The sequence below is a fragment of the Capra hircus genome, chromosome 3, assembly GCF_001704415.2.
Source record: "Capra hircus breed San Clemente chromosome 3, ASM170441v1, whole genome shotgun sequence".
Classification (NCBI taxonomy): Eukaryota; Metazoa; Chordata; class Mammalia; order Artiodactyla; family Bovidae; genus Capra; species Capra hircus.
Window position 1 is genome coordinate 61,022,495 of NC_030810.1, and position 20,529 is coordinate 61,043,023.

The 20,529-nt window shown below is 36.4% G+C and overlaps 1 protein-coding gene across 4 annotated transcripts in view; it reads right to left on the bottom strand.

Moving 5' to 3' along the window:
- The window catches only part of TTLL7 (tubulin tyrosine ligase like 7), a 171,850-nt gene that overhangs the window by 95,634 nt on the left and 55,687 nt on the right, over window positions 1-20,529 (bottom strand). For all 4 annotated transcript variants that reach the window (XM_018045669.1, XM_018045672.1, XM_018045671.1 and 1 more), the window contains exons 2-7: window positions 17,258-17,457; window positions 16,834-16,965; window positions 11,886-12,007; window positions 10,863-10,930; window positions 6,678-6,836; window positions 4,618-4,834 (exon numbers count right to left, since the gene is read on the bottom strand). In XM_018045669.1, the coding sequence (XP_017901158.1) occupies window positions 4,618-4,834; window positions 6,678-6,836; window positions 10,863-10,930; window positions 11,886-12,007; window positions 16,834-16,965; window positions 17,258-17,282 (723 nt within the window). In that variant the 5' untranslated portion in view covers window positions 17,283-17,457. The remainder of the gene's footprint in view (window positions 1-4,617; window positions 4,835-6,677; window positions 6,837-10,862; window positions 10,931-11,885; window positions 12,008-16,833; window positions 16,966-17,257; window positions 17,458-20,529) is intronic.

The window sequence follows — 20,529 nt, forward strand, 5'->3', positions numbered from 1 at the left end:
CAACCTCTGCTCGCCCATCGTGACAGGGAGATCACTGTAACTTGTTAACACGACAGCGTGCACTTAGAGTCAGCAGACAGAAACACCACACAATGCGATAGTGATAGTGAAGTTGCTCAGTCGTGTCTGACTCTGCTACCCCATGGACTGTAGCCTACCTGGCTCCTCTGTCCATGGGATTTTCCAGGCAATAGTACTGGAGTAGATTGCCATTTCCTTCTCCAGGGGATCTTCCCGACCCAGGGATCGAACCCAGGTCTCCTGCATTGTAGACAGACGCTTTACCATCTGAGCCACCAGGGAAGTCACACAATGCAATACACATGTCTAAATACTGCAAAGTTGCTTCAGTCGTGTCTGACTCTGTGTGACCTCATAGACAGCAGCCCACCAGGCTCCCTCGTCCCTGGGATTCTCCAGGCAAGAACACTGGAGTGGGCTACCATTTCCTTCTCCAGTGCATGAAAGGGAAAAGAGAAGGGGAAGTTGCTCAGTCGTGTCTGACTCTTTTGTGACCCCATGGACTGCAGCCTACCAGGCTCCTCTGCCCATGAGATTTCCCAGGCAAGAGTACTGGAGTGGGGTGCCATTGCCTTCTCCAACATGTCTAAATGACTAACAGTAAATTTACAGTGCTCCATATTGACACTCTTAGGTCTTATTCTCTTTATAGTCTTAAATTTGTTGACACTGTTATCCTCAAATAAACTTGAAAAAGAACTCAAAATTTAAAACTTCTCATAATTTAATGGCACATGTCAATCTATCATAAACACTCACTCATGATCCTTCTCCCAGAGACCATTTTAGATAACTATGTTGCATTGCAATTAATATATACTTCAAGCATATGATTATTATTTTGATTTGTTAATAACCAATGATATTTAGATCATATTTTATTTTTACTACAGTTACTTAAGTCTATAGTACTGAAATCTTTGAAGCAAATATATAGAACTGATCATATGATCTACAAGTTATTTACTAATTCATATGCCGACAAGTAATTAAGAATCTTTTTTTCATTCATTGAACAAAATTGTAGGAACATTCATTACTGGGAGGAATGTGTGCTGGACACTGTGGACACAAAGATGAATAAGACAGACACAGTCCTTCCTTTCATTACAATTAGAAAAAGCTTTAAGTGATATTTTAAAGAAAGTGCATAAATCTCAAGCTTGTCTAATTTTAAGTGCATGATTTAAAGAAAAAGGACATTAATCAAACTGTAACATTTCCTAGTTTCCAAACTAGAAATAATTTTTTGTTTGGAAAATAATTTTTAAGGAGCTCTCCATTTGGCAGAATACTAACAGCAATAATAAAAATTCTAGCTATCCTAGTGAAAGAGAAATGAAACTGCATTTTTCTTAAAACATTATCCTTGTAAGTAGGATTGGAAATTCCACAATTTCACATCTACTTTGACAAAAAATCCACAGCTAAACAGTTAATTGTCAGTTGGACATTTGTCACAAAGAGAAGTAATAGCAGCTATGAATCAATAGCAACCTACATTCTCTACCCTATTTTTCAATGTATAGGCTCAAAATAACTAATTGGAATTACAAAGTTTTACAAGGATTGGTGGACTGATACATTGGTAGCAAAAAAAAATGAATGTTCATTATATTTCAATTTCTGAAATTCTCTTATATGATCTGCTTATATGTAATTTATCAATATTTAATTCTTACTTAAGACAAAAGGCATAAAATACACGCTATTTTAAAAATTAGAAATATGAAGAGGGAAAAAAATATGCAGTAGTCTGCTGTCCCAAAACAACCAAATAGGAGCATTTTGGTTTCCTTTTTCCTCCTTTTTTTCTTAAACTGCTCTTTTACATAAAGTGACCTCATTTTAGATAAAGTTTTGTATTTCTCTCTTTAAATTTTTCATACCTTCATGTAGGAATTCAATCATAAAATTTTAGAGATATATGAGGAACACGGAGGTTTATACAAGAGAATATACTTTTTCATACATATGAGAACCGAAGCCAGGAGACCATGTGACTCAACTGTACTGGCAAAGCAAAACCTAGAGGCCACATCTCCTGACTCTCAATCTTCAATACAACTTCCTAACCCAGCGTACTACTTAAGCAAATTATATACATACTAATTAAGAAACTGGAATAAATCACTTTGTCATCCAAATGAGCTTCTAAGTCTTACCTTTTCCTATCTGTTCCCTTCCTCTTTCCTCTCAAAACATGACTATCTGCCTTCTATTTATATAATCCAATCTTATCCACATCAACTATTTTAATTATAATCTATGACCTGACAAGCCCCAAATTATGCCTGTACCTCAGCTCTCTCATCTGAACATCAGACCTAAACTGTATATCCAAATGCCAATAGTATAGATCCATTTCAAAGCTACACGGGCATCTCAAACCAGTCACATCAGCTTTTTGCTGCTGTACCCCCTATCACAGTGAATGTCACCCATCCACCCAACTGTCTGTGCCAAAACTCTTAAGTATCCTTAATTTCTCTCTTCATTCCCTCATTCAACAAATCAACCTATCAATGCTATCTATGTTGCCACAGACATATCTGAAACCTATGTTCTTATTCTTTACTTCAGATTACGTCATCTCTCTTCTCACACATGGTTAGACTAGAGTGCAGTTTCTTACCCCCTTACTCTAGCCTCTCCCGCCCATTCCTAGCACCATCTCACATTCCCCACACTGTAGACCAGGTGACCTTTTTAGGACAAAAATCTCATTCCTTCTTTCCCTGTTTAATATCTTTCAATGCTTCCTTTATTATAATGGTAAATTCTATAATCCTAGCCATGGTCTACCAAGATCTGGCCTCTAGGACTCTCCATCCTGATATATGAACATCCATCCTTTCTTAGGATGTGCATGCATGTTAAGTTGCTTCAGTCGTGGCTGACTCCGTGCAACCCTATGAATCATAGCCTACCAGGCTCCTCTGTCCATGGGATTCTTCAGGCAAGGATACTGGAGTGGGTTGCCATGCCCTCCTCCAGGGGATCTTCCTGACTCAGGGATCAAACCCACGTCTCTTAAGTCTTCTCCATTGGCAGCCAGGTTCTTTACCACTAGTACCACCTGGGAAGCCCTTCTTAGTCTGGGCTTCAGCCATGCTGAACAAATCTGCTCTCTGCAGACACAACATGCTCCCTTCTCATCTCTGGGCCACTCTTCTGCCTGGAGTTATAACCCACCCCCCTCCATCTCTGGCCTAGCTAGCCCCTCACTATTCAAACTATTCACTATTTACTTTATGAACTCCCTCTCTAACCTTCATCTCCAATTGAGTTAGATGCCTCTGCTATACACTGCCATAGTACCCTCAGTTTCTTAAACCACTACACTCATCACTGGGCATTATCATTGCTTATCTTATTTTCTGCCTCCCCACTAGATTGTTGCTTTGTAAGATCAAGTACATGGTCACTGTTTTTCCAAAACCAGCACAATGTCTAGAATGCAGAAGAGTCCAAACGTTACTTGGAGACTGGATATATCTACACCTTATGACCTTTAAAGAGATGATGCTTTCTTTCATCTTCCTTTTCCGTAAAAATTTTGGCAGTTCCCTTATTCTTCCTTGGCCAGATCTAAAACATTTTTAGATAACTGAACATAGTAACCTTTATGATCAGTTGTTATTTAATTTTGGAAAATGACCACTCAGTATAGTTAATTATGTGCATAATATTGGAGAAGAGCAATAACTAGACTTTTGACAAAAATGGGAAACAATCCTTAATTAGGTGTAATTTTTACTATAATTAGTAGATCCAAAAAAAGAGGTGGAGGTTAACTGAACTTTTAAGTGTGGAGAATAAACTACAGTTTACCTCTCATAAACTATAAATTACAGTTATGACTTTTATCATAAATTATGATAATAAATTATAGTTAGAACTTCATAAACTATACAGGCATGACTTTCATCTATATGTTATGGCTGCACAAAGGTAATCTTAATGGAAAAATACAAAAATCTCCACTAAATAGAACTAAAAATGTACCCCAAAACTGCCAATGTATTTCTCTACTTCATAATTAGTTAACGTAAATTTAAAACCCTCTCTTTTCTTCCAATAAACATTAATAACTCTACTTTCTGATAAAATTTTCTTTTTCTGTGTCATGTACTTTCTCCCACATTCTAAAACATACCTTTCATACAAAACCTGCTCAAATACCACCTTTGCTGTGAGAAATTGAACAAAATCTATTCCTATACTCAATTCCATTACACTTTATCTGCACTTCTCTATGGCATATTATTCTAGTTTATATTTCCATATCAGTCACTTCTATCCAGGACCACAATATACACCTACATACTTCAAAATCCAGCCTTATGCTCACAGCACCCAAAGTGGGTGCCTTTTTCTAATCAGCCTTCCTGGAACAGCAGATACTTATTTTTTTTCCTAATTTTCACAAAGTTGTCTATAAATCAGAGGCAGTCTTGTTTATGTATATAATTCTTCTACACTATAAAATTCTGACAGGAAGAATTTTGTTCATTTAATGTTTATATACAATGGGTATTTTAAAGAGTAGATCCTGAACAAATGAATAAAATCATAGTGTCTAATACCACTTACCAAGTTGGACTCATTAGGTGGAATGTACTTCTCTGTTCCCATTCGCACAAGTCCATCATGGTAGAGAAATATTTTTAATGGATCACATGATGTTACCAGGATATAAATTCTTAAATCAAACTTGTAACCTTCCATTAGGAAAGGCTTTTCAATATATTCTTGAACAATCAAATGATCCTGAGATGGAAGCTTGTCACCATTTCTTATCAAAGAAATCCTAAATTTGAAAAAAAGATTAAAAGAATAATTTTGGAGTCAAAACGTTTACAAAGTTGCAGACAATACTCAAGAGGAAAGTGATTCCATCACATACACACAAAAAAAATAGCATAAAGATACTGTCAGAAGCAATTTTTTAGAATCCTGGATACAAACCAAAAGTTTGTAATAACCAGGGAACTTGTAATAAAAAATAAAACAAAAACAAAACAGTTGAATCTCTCTAAAAGAACTTCTTAGCATTTTAATTTACTCTAGTACCACTCCATCTCCCAGCTCAGCAGTGGCCTTGAGCAGCAGCCCCTGTTCCCACTATAGCCACTGGTTCTAGAGGGAGCAGAACAGACCTATTCTTGTGGTTTTGTTTGTCCACATGTTTAAATCAGTTTGGGGGTTCCCTGGAGGATCGCAAAGGATTTGCTTTATCTTGTCTAATTGAGAACTCTCCCAGTGCTGAGGCAGCTATTTGGGGGAGGGAGGTGGGAGACAAATGCTGATAAACATTTAGAGACAGATGTATTAGTCCCCTGCTGCCTAAGGCAACAAATATTTGGGGAAAATAACAGACTAACTGCAAAGACTGGGATAAAAGACTGGGGAATGAGAGTGTTTGGGGAAGAAGGGCTTTGAAAAGCTCTGAACTATCTCTAAGATTCTAGAAGCCCATATGCATGCCCAGGGTTAAATGCATGCTCAGGAAAAGACTTGAGAAGGCCCTAAGCTCTTACTTCTAGCTAACCATCCAGCTCTGAACAAGTAGGAAGTGAAGGCTAAGGCAGAGTTGCAAATGCCTAGCTAAGCACTGAAGGCATGCTACAACATGCATACACACATACACACACACACATACACACACCCTATCTGCAAGGATTGGGGGAATTTTTTTGTTCCAAGTGTTTATAGAAATCTCTGTTCAAATACTAACAGATTGGACAATTATAGCTGATCCCTGGCCTAATAGAACAGGAACTTCAGAGGCCACACACAATAAAGAATACAGACTTCACAAAATTGTTTCAGAAAGGTCACTAAACAAATAAACAATGTCTAGAACAAACAGTAACAAAAAAACCTGTAGAGGAGAATCTAATTATCAAAGTTGCTACATTACAATATTCATAATGTCCAGTTTTCAACAAAATATCATCAGTCGTGCAAAAAAACAAAAAGTTACAGCCCATACAAAGAAAAATTCTCAATTAACAGAAACTATACCTGAAGAAATCAAGATATTTTGTTTACCAGACAATAAATTATTTAAAATCAACTATTTTAAATTTGCTCAAAGAGCTAAAGGAAATCATGTACAAAGAATGGAAGGAAATCATAGGAATAATATCTAACCAAATGCAGAATATCAGTAGAGATAGAAGTTATATTTTAAAGGTGGTGCGGAAAGTGGGTGGGAGCCAAATAGAAATTCTGAGGTTGAAAAGTACAGTAACTGAACAAAAATTCATTGGAAAGGTTAAACATAGGATTTGGGAAGGCAGAAAAGAATCAGCAAACTTGAAAATAAATCAATTGAGATCAGTCTGAGAAATAAGAAAGTAAAAATAAAAGAAAAATGAACTGACTTGAGAGTCCTACAAGACAATATCAACATGCTCATAATGGCAGTCTCAAAAGGGGAAAAAATACTCTGAAGAATTAATGGCTGGAAGTCTCCCAATCTGAGGAAAAATATCATCCTACACATCCAAGAGGCTGATAAGCAACAATTAGGAATCTATTTTATTGTTTTTTTTTCATATTAGAATTCAACCATGAGCAAATGGTCACATTTATTCTTTCTCTCAATTCTTTAAAAATTGTATGTATTCCAGATGAAAAACACCTACCCATGACCCATTGCACCATTAGCTGGCTTTACTATAAAAGTCTTCTGCTTTCTTTTTTTCTTTAATTCTTTCATATAGTTTTGAAATTGTGTATATTCAGCAGGGAAGATCCATGTTCGAGGAACAAAGGCATAATCCAGAGGCCGAGACTTGATCATTCTGTAAATGAGAGATAATATGAAAAGTACTTTCTATTCCACCTTGTCTAAACTTCCTTTTTCTGTGCTACTGACATTTACTTCAATGATTTAAATTACCTCCATTTCTTCATTTATTGATCCATTCATTGACTCATTTTTTTAAATGCCTATTAATCACCTACTACTTGTTAAGCACTATTCTAGATATTAGGGATACAGTAGTGAAAAAAACAGACAAGAATTTCTGCCCTAGGTACTAATTTACATATTAATAGATCAAATGTTTGAGTATATACTATATATTGGGCACTGAGGATTAACATGGTCTTGGTTCTAAGGTATTTACATACAAGCCATTAATTAAACACAATGTGATAGTTGCAAAAAAGGTATACAAGGCAAGGTAAAGTGCGGAAGGAATCATTACCTCTGGCTCTGGGATGAGGGTGGCCAGTGTGGTTCACAGCCTTGTATCATGAATACTGCCTCTTAAAAGATGATTTGGAGTTCACTGGGTCATACACAGGGAGGAATTTTAAAATTGCCTTTTACCCCAGTACTTTTTGAGTGTTCCTACTTCTGTGAGAAAACCAGTGAAACCTCGGAGTCAGCAGAGGTTTTGTTTATATGAACTACTATCTACCTACACGTGTGTTTTTATTGCTATAATGTATGTCCTGACATTTTTGTATTCACTATAAATCAGGCTGCCTATATGATATATAACTTAGGGATATTGATACAACACTAGATATAATATGTTTGCTTTTGATTAATCCAAATGCTATTTATTTTGTACACACTGATTCTCAATGACAATTTTTAAATCAGTAGAAATATTTTAAATTATGTCTATTAAAGAAAAATCTGATTGTTTCAGAAAGTCTTCTTTATAAATGTATGCAAGTCTTTTATAGATGAGCAAATATTATTCCCAAATGAGATTAGTCAAAATTAAAATGGGATCCTAGTATACAATATGCACAGAAGTAGGGCCACTTTGTAAGACTAGAGTGTGGAATATATAAGCCACTGGACTCATGACTAGAAGGTCATATAGTTATATTTCAAGTGCTTTTTCAAGAGAACCCTGTTAAAAAATTGTTTATACTATGAGAAGACAAATAATCACCAACTCCATCTATCAAATCCAAAATAAACCAACCAGCTAAACAACCTCACTACAAAATAGGCTAACATTGATTGGTCTGAAACACACAAACACACACAAATCTAATGGAAGCACAATAGCAGTCCTAATGTACCACTGTTGCTTCCAACACCCTTATGTGTGTTCATATTTTTATAAATAAATTTGTAACAATAATATAAAATTAGATTAAGTTAAATCTTTAATGGAACAATATATTTAAAACTAACCATGAAATGTTTATGAATAATACCATTTCTTCATATATACATTTGAAAAAATCCAAGCATACATATATTCAAGAAAAATACTTTATTTAATTTAGGTGATCTAGCACTAATCATTTAATGTAAAAATATGTAGCTTCAAAAGAGACAAGCAGTCTCACTTAGGAATTTGGGATGCTGGAATAATTTCTGCTCAGAGTTCTGTCATAGATTTATTAAATGATATTGAACATTTTTTTAACTCTATTTTTAATATTACTTGGTCATCACTTTTTACCTAAGAGATGATCTTTTTTTCCTCAAGGAGACTTGCAAGGATTCTACAGAGTGAAAAACTGCCTAATTGCAACAGCCTACTAATGGGTCTACATTTAACCCTCTTGCCTCTCCTGGGCCATACAGACTTCTGTTGTCTACAAAGCAGCCAGAAGGATCTTGGAAAAATGCAAATTTGGTCATATTATCAACTTCATCTCCTCCTCCTCTTCTGTGGCATTTAGGATAAAGATCATCATCCTGAAAAATCACGCTTGAACCAATCTCCCCCACTGCTCCCCATCAGCCTCTCTGTGCTCCAGCTACATTGGCCTTATTTCAGAATCTTGACTATCCATGTTTTCTCCCAGACCTAGGCCCATACGATTCTTCTTGCCCAGAAGGCTATTACATACCATCTGCACCAATAAACTCCTACTCATCATTCATATTTCAGCTTCCATATCACTTCCTCAGGGAAACTCTCCAAAGCTTCCCTAACTTAGCAGTCCCTTCACTATGCACTAATTTAGGACTATATATCTTTACTTTATAGCACTTATCACAACTGCAATGCAAGGCTGTAAAAGCCATAACTCTGCTTTTGATCACCTCATGTGCTCAGAGCCCAGCACAATGCCTGGCATTCAATAGACACTTAAGAAATATGTGTTAAATGGAAATAAATGACTTAAAAGAAACATGTGTCCAAATTAGAGGTTAATTCCCATTCCACTAAAGTCCATCCTTCTTGTAACTCCTACATTAACAAATCACACCCTCCACATAACATCCTAATCCAGAAACCTAAGAATCTTGGAGACTTCTCTCCCCCTTTCCTTCTCTTCCCCTTTCTCACATCAGAGCAGTTTTCAAGTCCCAGAAATTCCATGTTCTTCATATCTTTCAGATTTATCTTTTCTTCCCCATTCGTCCTCTCTCTCTTTTGTATCAATAGATGTTCATTATTTCTGAACTAGATAATGACAAGCATCTCTGCCAGGGCTTTCACTCTCTGGTCCTACCATCATTGAATCCATTATCCTATGGTGCCACCAAAACTATCTAAAACAGATTATTTCTCTGCTTAGGCCCATTAAATACTCCTCATTTCTCTCAGGATAGGCAGAAATGTTTGTTGAGTAAAGAGGTTAAAGAATCAATGATTAAACAAAATACAATAATACAGTGTACACAGCTTAGTCTTTACAGTTATTTTCAGCATCATCTGAGGTTGAGCCTCCCAATATCCTATTTAACTAGAAAAATTGCTTGAGGTTCTCCCAAATATATCATGTGATTTAAATCTCCATATACCTTCTCCCACTGCTGTCTTTGCCTACAATCTCCTTATCTTCTTCTCAAAGGGTGAACTCCTTTACTCCTTTCAATATCCATCTCATAATTTAATTTCTCCAGAAACCCTTCCCCGCTGTCTCATAAAGAATCTCTCCCACCATCTTCATCACACAGTCTCTACCTCAAATGAGACAGGACCAAACTATTTCTGTATCAGTGCTCCTCTCTTACTAAAATGTGAGTTCTGGGCAGAAACGAGGCTTTAATTAACTTGTTTACTTCAAAGCTAGCAGTCTCAAGGGTATACAACAGACATGCAAAAAATATTGTTGTGTGAATGGATTATAAGCTTTCACATGGATGAATACTAATATTTCTTGAATTACATGCATCTTCCTAACCTTTATCTGTGAAAGAATCCTCTTTTAATATTTTTTCTCAATTTATCAACTTTCTGAAAATAAAAAATCTAACAAACAGAAATATAAACTGCACAAAAATTTGGCAATATATTCATTATAAAACTTTACCTGTTAACAGTTTTTCCCATGAATGCATATTATTACTCTAAATAATGGTCTCCAAAATAAATATCTGTGCATGTAGCCCTGAGCAGGCACATCTACATGTGTTCTATGTGTGCACACAGGCACCTACTACAGTGCTTGGCACATATCAGATGCTCAGTAACCAGTATTCTGAACACACCCACACGAGGGATAAAATGTGACAAATTAGTTTGTGCAAGGTTTAACTGAAAATAAGTAAGCATATATTGAATGTTAAGTACAGAAGACTTCTTACATTTAAACAAAAAATTTATTTTGCTGGAGAGATAGCAAGTTGTAGTGAAAAGAACCCTGAAATTTTAAGACGAAGATCCTACTCCAGCTCTGCTCTTAACTTTGACTTTACACAAGGTATTCACGTTTCTGACCCTCAATTACCTCCTCTGCAAAGTCAAAGAACAGAACCAGTAAAATTTTAAGACTCTTTCAGCTCTGAAATTCTACCTCTTCCATTGAAATTCCATTTCAAATCAATGTCAATTTGTTAAAGATAGCACTATATAATTTTTAATAGGTCTTCTCTATTACAAAAAAATGAAGATTACTTGGTCATATTTCTTGCTAGGAAATCCTTCCTACAGATCTCCCCCATTCCTGGAAAATGGTTGATCCTCTGCAAAATAAAAAGGCAAACATTAATATTCTCATCGACCTAATGAATATATTCATTTATACTATGATACAGTTACAGGCATCCTTTGAGTTTAGTGTTTTTTAATAAGAGACTAAAGACTAAAAACACTGGTGAAAATGAACTTGCTGTCTACAGTCAATTTTGTACAAGTCACTACGAAAACAGGTAAAGAACTATACAAAATCTCAATTGCCTAAAACTCCATGTATTTGGCTTTTATTTTTTAATATACTTGTATTACATTCTAATAATGAAATAATGAAGCCAAACTACACATAGCTGACATTAAAAGGGGTCGCTGTATTCAGATCCCTTTATGCAATCTATTTCACATTGTTCATCTGTATGCATGATGCAAAGCACAAGCCGAGGAAGAGCTTTCCTCTATCAATTCTTCCTTAAAGATGGAAAGAGGTTAAAGTTAAATCTGAAAGGATGCAGTCTTCAGGCAACAGGCTACTCAGGTAAATCGTGTTGTGTGTATAGTTGCTAAGCCGTGTCTGACTCTTTTCGGGACCCCATGGACTGTAGCCCATCAGGCTCTTCTGTCCATGAGATTTCTCAGGCAAGAATACTGGAGTGGGTTGACATTTCCTTCTCCGGAAGATCTTCACAACCCAGGGACCAAACCTGTGTATCTTGCATTGGCAGGAGGATTCTTTACTGCTGAGCCACCAGGGAAGCCCATTTAAGCGAGAATACTGGAGTGGGTTGTGATTTCCTCTTCCAGGGAACCTTGCCAACATAGGGATTCAACCCACATCTCCTGCGTCTCCTGCACTGCAGGCAGATTCTTTATCCACTGAGCCATGGGGGCCATCAGGGAGAAATAAATTAATATGTCAACATATTAAGAACCCTACCTAAAGAAAACTATAATGGAATTCATAGAATTTTCCTACTGACCAATAATTGGTCATGATTAATTTCCTACCTGGTAATTTTGTAGCTCTGCAATCTTCTCTTGCTGAACAGCAGAATCACACCATATAAGATTGCTTGTTTCATCCTCATCTGGCGTTTTCATAAATCCCATTTCATCTATTACTAAACGAACTGCAAGTAAACAGTCAAGTTAAACCAAAATTAAAATGCTTCTGAAACATAGTCATTATGAAAATCTTATATATGTATATTATGATATATATCAATTTTAGCTCACAGTATTTTATCTGTAAAATTTCCTTTAGTTTTAGGATAACCTTAATTTAGGTACAACGAATTATCTAAAGCTGGATTATACTCAACAGCAACAGAGAACTGCTTTTAGTTGGCACCCAAAATCCTTAGTTTCAATTTTCTGAGATATAACAGGTACACAATACTGTTAAAGAGCTTAGTGATTATTCATAGCTCAGTGAAAACACACACAGCCGACACAACACCTCGACTCAGGAAAATGTACTTTTATGGCTTTTTCATGACCTTGGGCTAAGTACAAAAAGAAAGGATAAAAATAGCCCCTGATCATCAGACCCATCCTATACTTTCCACCTCCCTAATTCAAATTATTTTTAGCAGTAAAAACCAAGTCAGTTACACTGACACAGGATACAAAATAATAAAGCAGAATTACAGTAGAGATCTAGAAACTCTGGCCTTCCCATCAACTCCCGACCCTCTAATCCTAAGCACAAAAAATGTCCAGAGAAAATCTTGCTTTATAGATTCCACAATATTGGATATAACAATTAACATATTGATATCTTTCTTCCAATGAATTTCAAGTTTAGAATAAATATCAGAAAATACTTAGGATAAATTTTGGGTTCCAATAGAATTGGGAGTCTTAATATAATGGTATAACTAGATAGGAGTGTTTCAATGCCTACTTTCCTTTTATTGCCCATAGATAGGAAGATATGGAGAAGGAAATGGCAACCCACTCCAGTGTTCTTGCCTGGAGAATCCCAGGGATGGGGGAGCCTGGTGGGCTGTCGTCTATGGGGTCACAGAGAGTCAGACACAACTGAAGTGACTTAGCAGTAGCAACAGCAGGAAGATATAGTAAAAAGGGGTTAATTGTCTAACTGTACCTGGCTCAAGTATAAAACTAATGACCAGACACCAGTTGGTCTCAAATCCAATGGACTCTTGATTTCTTTTTGATCGTGGAGACAGACAGGCTTTTCACTCAATAATGCCTGGAACACAGGCATAATAATAGAAGAGGACAGTGACTAGAGACATATGAGGTTAGGGAGAGGACTGTTGGGGTGAAGCTATTTTTTTCCATGAGCGCAGCTTGATAAAACCTGAGGTTGTTCTGAAGGCCTAGGTGACAACATACAGTACAAATTTGGGGAAAGGGCTGTTCTCTCTCTGCCCCAGACTACCAAGCCGCATTGGCGTCCTGAGGCCCAGGAGCTTATGTGTCATCTAGAGCTCGTGGGGAGGGGGAGGACCGTAGTGACACAGCCTGGGAGAGTTCTGTTAACTGGCTCACAAGCAGAAAACAATGTCAAGGTCAGAACCATAGCCCAGAAGCAGACATGGTCCCAAGTAGATGCAAGTCATTGTCTTAGTCCTCTCAGAAATCATAGGAAGACCTTGATGAGAGAAACGATACTGGTGGTAGTTATGGACAGAGCTACTAAAATGTGGATATTAATGTATACATGAGCTCGTGAGGATGGAAACATTCAGGATACATAACAATGATGGAAATAATCCATTCTTTCTCTAAATTCACAAAATCAAATTTGTAAGGTCATCTTATATAAATCTCTCCTACTATGAAATTCAAAGCTTGAAGAGCTAAAACAGTTGAACTTCAAAAAATATATAATGTTGGGCATTAAACTGTCACTTTTTTCCAGCTAAGCTATCTACTCATATTTTTGTCTGAAATGAAATTTTAGAAATCAATTGGCATACTTTTAAGTATACCATCCTCCCTTGCATAGAAAAGAAATTCCTTTAACACGTCAGTTTCAAATACAAGGTTGTTAGCAGCCAAAGTCTAAATGCATGCTTTTAAATGTTGGCCTTTTAGGAAAGTAAAACAAAGTGAAAGTTGCTCAGTTATGTCTCACTCTTTGCAATCCCATCGACTATACAGTCCTGGAGTTGGTAGCCTTTCCCTTTCCATGGGATCTTCCCAATCCAGGGATTGAACTCAGATCTCCCACATTGCAGGCGGATTCTTTACCAGCGGAGTCTTTTAGGAGTTCTCTTTAAAAAGGAAGTGAAATAATTGCCTTAACATATAATTTCTACCAAACCAAATTCCCTTATTGGTAAAAGAGAGATAACCACACCAACCATTTTTCTCACATTTCCCTTTGCATAATTAAGTACTCCCTTCTACAATCTGTCTTGTCCCCATTTAATAAAAATTGCCAAATATATGTTCCTCACAATTTTGGCCTACTTATTTTTTTTTTGCCTTGACCCATAGAGCTTTCAGAAGCTGCTCAGGAGTTTTAAAAATAGGAATCCATGTAACAACTCTCTGAATTTTAGATACAGAGGATACTTTAATGTTACTCAATTTAAATTTTGATTCATATTTTATTTAGGCAGTATGATATAGTAAAAAGAACACTAAATTTGGAAGCAAATTAATTCAGGTTCAAGTTCTACCTTTGTCATCTGTACAACCTTGAGGAAGTTGCTCTTATTGAGCTTTCATTTATTCAACTGTGCCTAAGGGGTGTTTTAAAAAGTAATAAAGTTTCATCATATATTAATTACAGGATTACTGTGACAGTGTAGTTCACCATTCCACAATGTGTCTCCATGAGAAATTATGGGAGAAATTTTTCTCAAGACTTAGCAATAGGAAAATTGCATTTCCCTTGAATAACCGGTATGGTTTTATCTTCTGGGCACTGTGTATTCTATAGATGATTATTTGCAATTATTAGCTTTGCTTGCTAGGCAGCTCAGAGTCAAATCCATACACATCTCTAACTATAGAGGATTTCATGGAATGCAGATTACATTCTGATCAACCACAAGCTTCTTCCAATTTTATTATTTTTATTTTTCCTTATTCCACTTCAAATTCACTATTAGAGCAAGTAAAGTCAGAGAAAGTGGCAACAAGAGAGTAACACAGCCTTTTTCACAGGGTTATTTGGAAGATTAAATGAGGTAATTCAGGTGAAAATATTTGGTCCAGGGTTATAAAAGCATTAATAGTAAAACTGCTGCTGCTGCTGCTGCTAAGTCGCTTCAGTCGTGTCCAACTCTGTGCGACCCCAGAGACGGCAGCCCACCAGGCTCCCCCGTCCCTGGGATTCTCCAGGCAAGAACACTGGAGTGGGTTGCCATTTCCTTCTCCAGTGCATGAAAGTGAAAAGTGAAAGTGAAGTCGCTCAGTCGTGTCTGACTCTTTGCAACCCCATGGACTGCAGCCTACCAGGCTCCTCCGTCCATGGGATTTTCCAGGCAAGAGTACTGGAGTGGGGTGCCATTGCCTTCTCCTAATAGTAAAACTAGTAGTGGTTAAAGTATTCTACATGGGGAAACAGGCAACATCAGGGTGAAAACACAAGTGTCCTGACTATGGCTTAATCGTCTTTCATTACATAATCCAACCTGTCAAAGGAGCAGTACTTAAATTACAAGAAGTAATCTGTTGCACATCACTAGGTTAAATAAGGGAAAGCAAGGTAGCATTATCTCCTGGACACATGGCCAATTGTCTCTTTCCCTCCCCTATACTTGGCTCTGTTTTCTCCCAGAAGTCTCTGGTCCAAGTCTCCAAGTCTGACCAAGCAGGGATTTTGCTAAACACAACTGAGCAGGCTCAGCACAGAGGTCTGGAATCAGTATGAAAAAGGCTAATGCAACTTCAGTCCTTGGGAGTGACAGGGAGCTACACCTAGAAACACTCTCCTCTAGATCTAGTTCCTTATAAATCCCACCACAATCTTAAAAGCAAACAAGATGAAAAGTTAACACTACCCCATCTATCACTCTTCTTTTTCAAGCTAGAAAACACCCTGCAAATAACTCACATTTCACTCTCCCACATTAACTTGATTTGAAGTTTTTCCTGTGAGGAATAGAGTATTAGGGGACCCCAATTCCTATGAAATATTCCACTGATTGCTGATGAACTTTGGTGAAATACTGCAAGTGGAAATGTGACTCTCAAAGATTAACATGGGTAAGAATAATTAATATCCTTGAGATTCATATGGTTTTCCTCAACTCTTTAAATGTGAAATTATTTGTTTTAAAAAGGAAGATTATTTGAGTACTTGTAGTAATGATGAGTTTCTCAGTGCAATGCTGGGCAAGAATATCTTAATTTAAAGCAATTAATTCTTACCTATTCTCTGCAGTGCAAATACTGCTTACATGTAAAAAATAAACTATATAAATAAAAAGAAATAGTATCGTCCAAATTATTTTTAAAGTATAGAGAGAAAAATGTTCTTACACTATTTTTAAGTCAGTTTTCTCATTGTTTAACATGAATCTCAAATTCTGCAGTTTTCAGTGTACATATAATATTTTTAATCTGTTTTTGAAATTATTTACAAAATAATGAATGTTAAAAATAATTTTAGTCCCAAGTGAAAAATTCATTAGACTCATATAATTGTCCTAACTAATCACGTCTGTATTTCAAGATTAAAGCTAGAACCACTGTGTTTTACTGTTCATATTACTTTATACTTGACTTAAAAACTAAGCATTAAAATCATATATATTTAATCCAATCTCATCAACAGGTAGAGCTTTTTAGCTTCATTGATGTTGTATTTGGTTATTGACATGTTAAATATCTCACAAAAAAGAAAATTCTATAGAAGGCATACAAAAATCCATTCATAGAAGAAAAATCTCTAAATTTTTACATTGTTTTTAACATCCAATAGCTTTCCCAACAGTTATGAAAATCTCACTATTCTGAAGAGACCTACCAATTTCAAACTTTGTCCCAGCAACATTTGCTGTAATGGTTCCCTTCTTTTTCTTCTTTCTGACTTTCCTTTTCATTGTGCTTTGATAAGGCAAGTCTGTATTCAGATCCAGGGGAGTGGGTCCCTGAATAACTTTAAAAGAATTAAAGATTTTAAAATTTAAAAAATTTAAAAATTAAAAAATTTAAAAAAAATTAAAAAAAAAAGAAATGTAAACCAACCAAATATAATTGAAATAATAAGAACTCCACACCAAAGAACACAAATGCCCCTGCCCCCCTGCCCACCACAACAAGGTGAAAGTATAAATTCTTATTCTTTAAGGGTCCCCAATTGATTTTTAATTCTTGGAAAGATTACCAGTGATTATCTATAAAATGTAGATCTATATAGTAGGTCCACAAGATTAAATCAAGCTGTTTACCTCTTTCCTGAGGCAGAGATGGCATTCTTGTCTGTGCCAATCAACAAGCAGAGTGTGTCGCTGTACAAGGTCTTAGGAACCCTGGAAGACCCACATTAGTCTAAGTAGGATACGGCTCCAAATCACTGCAAGTTCCTATCATATTATCTTGGTGGGATCCTCAGATTTCAGGATACTGAAATTATGAGATAAGAAGGTACCTGCAGGAATTTTAAAACACAGGTATGTACAAATCAACTCTTATGATATTTTTTTCTTCAATATATGTCAATACTCTTCTTTTTAAAAGTCAAGTAAAGATGAAAGTTAATGTAATCAATAAACAAATACAGTTAATTTATTAAACCTTATGCAAAATGCCAAGCAACAGTCCTCTGTTTTCAGGACAGTCTAAAAGAAACATACTTACATACAGTAAACAACATGATTTACACAAACAAGAAAAACAATAACACTATTCACGACCATTTACTGAACACTTTCTATTTCAGGCCACTTATACCACTTAATCTTTCAACAAAACTATAAGGCAGAAGCTTTTATCTCTAACAGGTAAATACGTTGAGCTCAGAAAGGACAAATCCTTACAAGAAAGTAAGTGACAAAGTAGAGATTAAAATAGTGTCTCTCTGATATCAGGACCCCATACAACCTACAACTTAATGCCTGGAAACCTAGCTGCAGCTACCCTTTTAATATGAAATGGTGAAATAAGTGCCAGTGCCAGGGTAGAGGTCACATGCTGACAGAAGGGAGAAAAAAGAAATTCCCTTTTAAGGTGTGTGTCAGGGGAGGGGGTGACTACATAAAACAGATCACATTTGAGTTATGCCTTTAAATATGAGAACAATTTTGAAAAGTAGAAGATGGGAGGAGTCATTACCAAAATGATCTTATTTGGGCACACAGAGGAACACAATAAAACATTTTGCAACGAATGAACTAATTAGATTTGGCCATGCCTCAATATGGCCTGTATTACATTTCACTTTTATTTTCATTATGTAAGTATGTATGAACCTAGGGGTTGCACCCTAACAATACTATACTATATTATTAGCTTTCTAATTTCTCCCATCATACATCAAGACTCTTGAATGTAAAATGTTTCTAAATATAATGAAAAGTTATAATACCTATCATAAAAAACAAAGGTATGATATCAACACCTTTATCAAGAGATTATCAATTTTATGAGAAATTCAGAAGTATTTGAAAATTAAGCTACATAAAATGTGACTCTTATAATTCACTCCCAACAGTCATTAAAAATAAGACTAATTATTAAAGAAAATTTAGAAGTTAGTTTGTTTCCAGGAATCATTTTCACTACAATAATTCTCTAGAATAATTCAAAATCAAAACTAGGGAAATATTATCTATTACAGACCAACTGTGGGCAGGTACTATGTTAAGAATCTAAACTATTTTACCTCATTAACAAACTTGGAACTTGGGTCTCATCTCCCCCAGTATTCCAGATATGGAAATTAAGGCTAAACAAGTTAACTAAATCAAGGTAAAACATCTTATAAAAAGAAAACCTAGGTTTTGAGCCTAATTCTGTCTGATTATTCTGTCCATTGAGCCCCAGTATTTCCAGGCAGCATGCTAATATACTGTCTAGTTGTACATGAAGCTTGTGACCCTACCGCAGTCCATACTGCAAGGTACAGGAATATTCTGGGAATTCATGATACTGCAAACAGTGAAATCACAGTAAACATCCCTAACCTGATAATAGATCCCTATTCCCAGCTGGAAATAAACTGGATCATTTTTCAGAATAAAAGAAAGGAGTAGTCTAAAGTTCAGTTGATTTCTTTCTGGAACTTCTAATACCCAGGTAACTATTTGAGTTTACAGGTCCTTATCCAGCACCTTGTTATTGGAGTAAACAAAGATCCTATTATAGTAACAGAGTGTTTATTACATTGAAAGTAGGTGACAAAGTCAACAAGAATTCAAGAACAACATTTGCTTAACTATACTAACAATAAATCAATGATTGTTATACACCATAAAAGCAGACTTATTCATTTCTGACTTAAATAATGAGGCTCACAACTTCAATTTGTATAGGGCTCAAAACAAGAACTGAGCTTCCCAGGTGGCACTAATGGTAAAAAAAAAAAAAAAAACCATCTGCCAATGCAGGAAACAAGAGATGTGGGTTTGATCCCTGTGTTGGGAAGATTCCCTGGAGGAGAGCCCGGCAAACAACTCCAGTATTCTTGGGCTTCCCTGGTGGCTCAGACGGTAAAGAATCCACCTGCAATGCAGGAGACCAGAGTTCGATCCCTGAATTGGGAAGATCCCCTGGAGGAGAGCACGGCAACCCACTCCAGTATTCTTGCCTGGAGAATCCCCATAGACAGAGGAGCCTGCTGGGCTACAGTCCACGGGGTCTCAAAGAGTTGGACAAGACTAAGCGACTAAACACAGCACACAAAACAAGAACTATTATTCCTTCCCCCAACCACACAAGAATTAAAGGCCTTCAAATTATTCTCTCCATAGATACGCTTAATTCCACTTATGGTTTGGTGAATAACAAGAAAAATGCTCTAACGAATTCCAGGACTTCATTCTGTCATTCAATTCTAACCATTTCACTTTATTCTAAACAAGAGATTTGAGATGACAGATTGATCACGTCACTCAGACAATGCCATGGCTACTTACTTTCCAAAAACAGAAGCATGTTCCAGTTACCTCTGAAATAACCCAACAGTTTCTGAAGTTTGGCTACAAAGTAAAATCACCTGGGGCCTTTTGAAAATCCTGGTATCCCGGCCACACTCTAGACCCAGGCAAGGCTTAAGCAGCAGCACTTGTTATTCAATCCCAGACCCCAAGGACTGCAGCATGTCAGGCTTCCCTGTCCATCACCAGCTCATGGAGCTTGCTCAAACTCTGTTCCATTGAGTCAGTAATACCATCCAACTATCTCATCCTCTGTCATCCCCTTTTCCTCCTCCCTTCAATCTTTCCCAGAATCAGGGTCTTTTCCAATGAGTCAGTTCTTCACATCAAGTGGCCAAAGTATTGGAGTTTCAGCTTCAGCATCAGACCTTCCAATGAATATTAAGGGTTGATTTCCTTTAGAACTGACTGGTTTGATCTCCTTGCAGTCCAAGGGACTCTCAAGAGTATTCTCCAGCACCACAGTTCGAAAGCATCAATTCTTCAGTGCTCAATCTTCTTTATGGTCCAACTCTCACACCTGTACATGACTACTGGGAAAACCATAGCTTTGATTACACGGACCT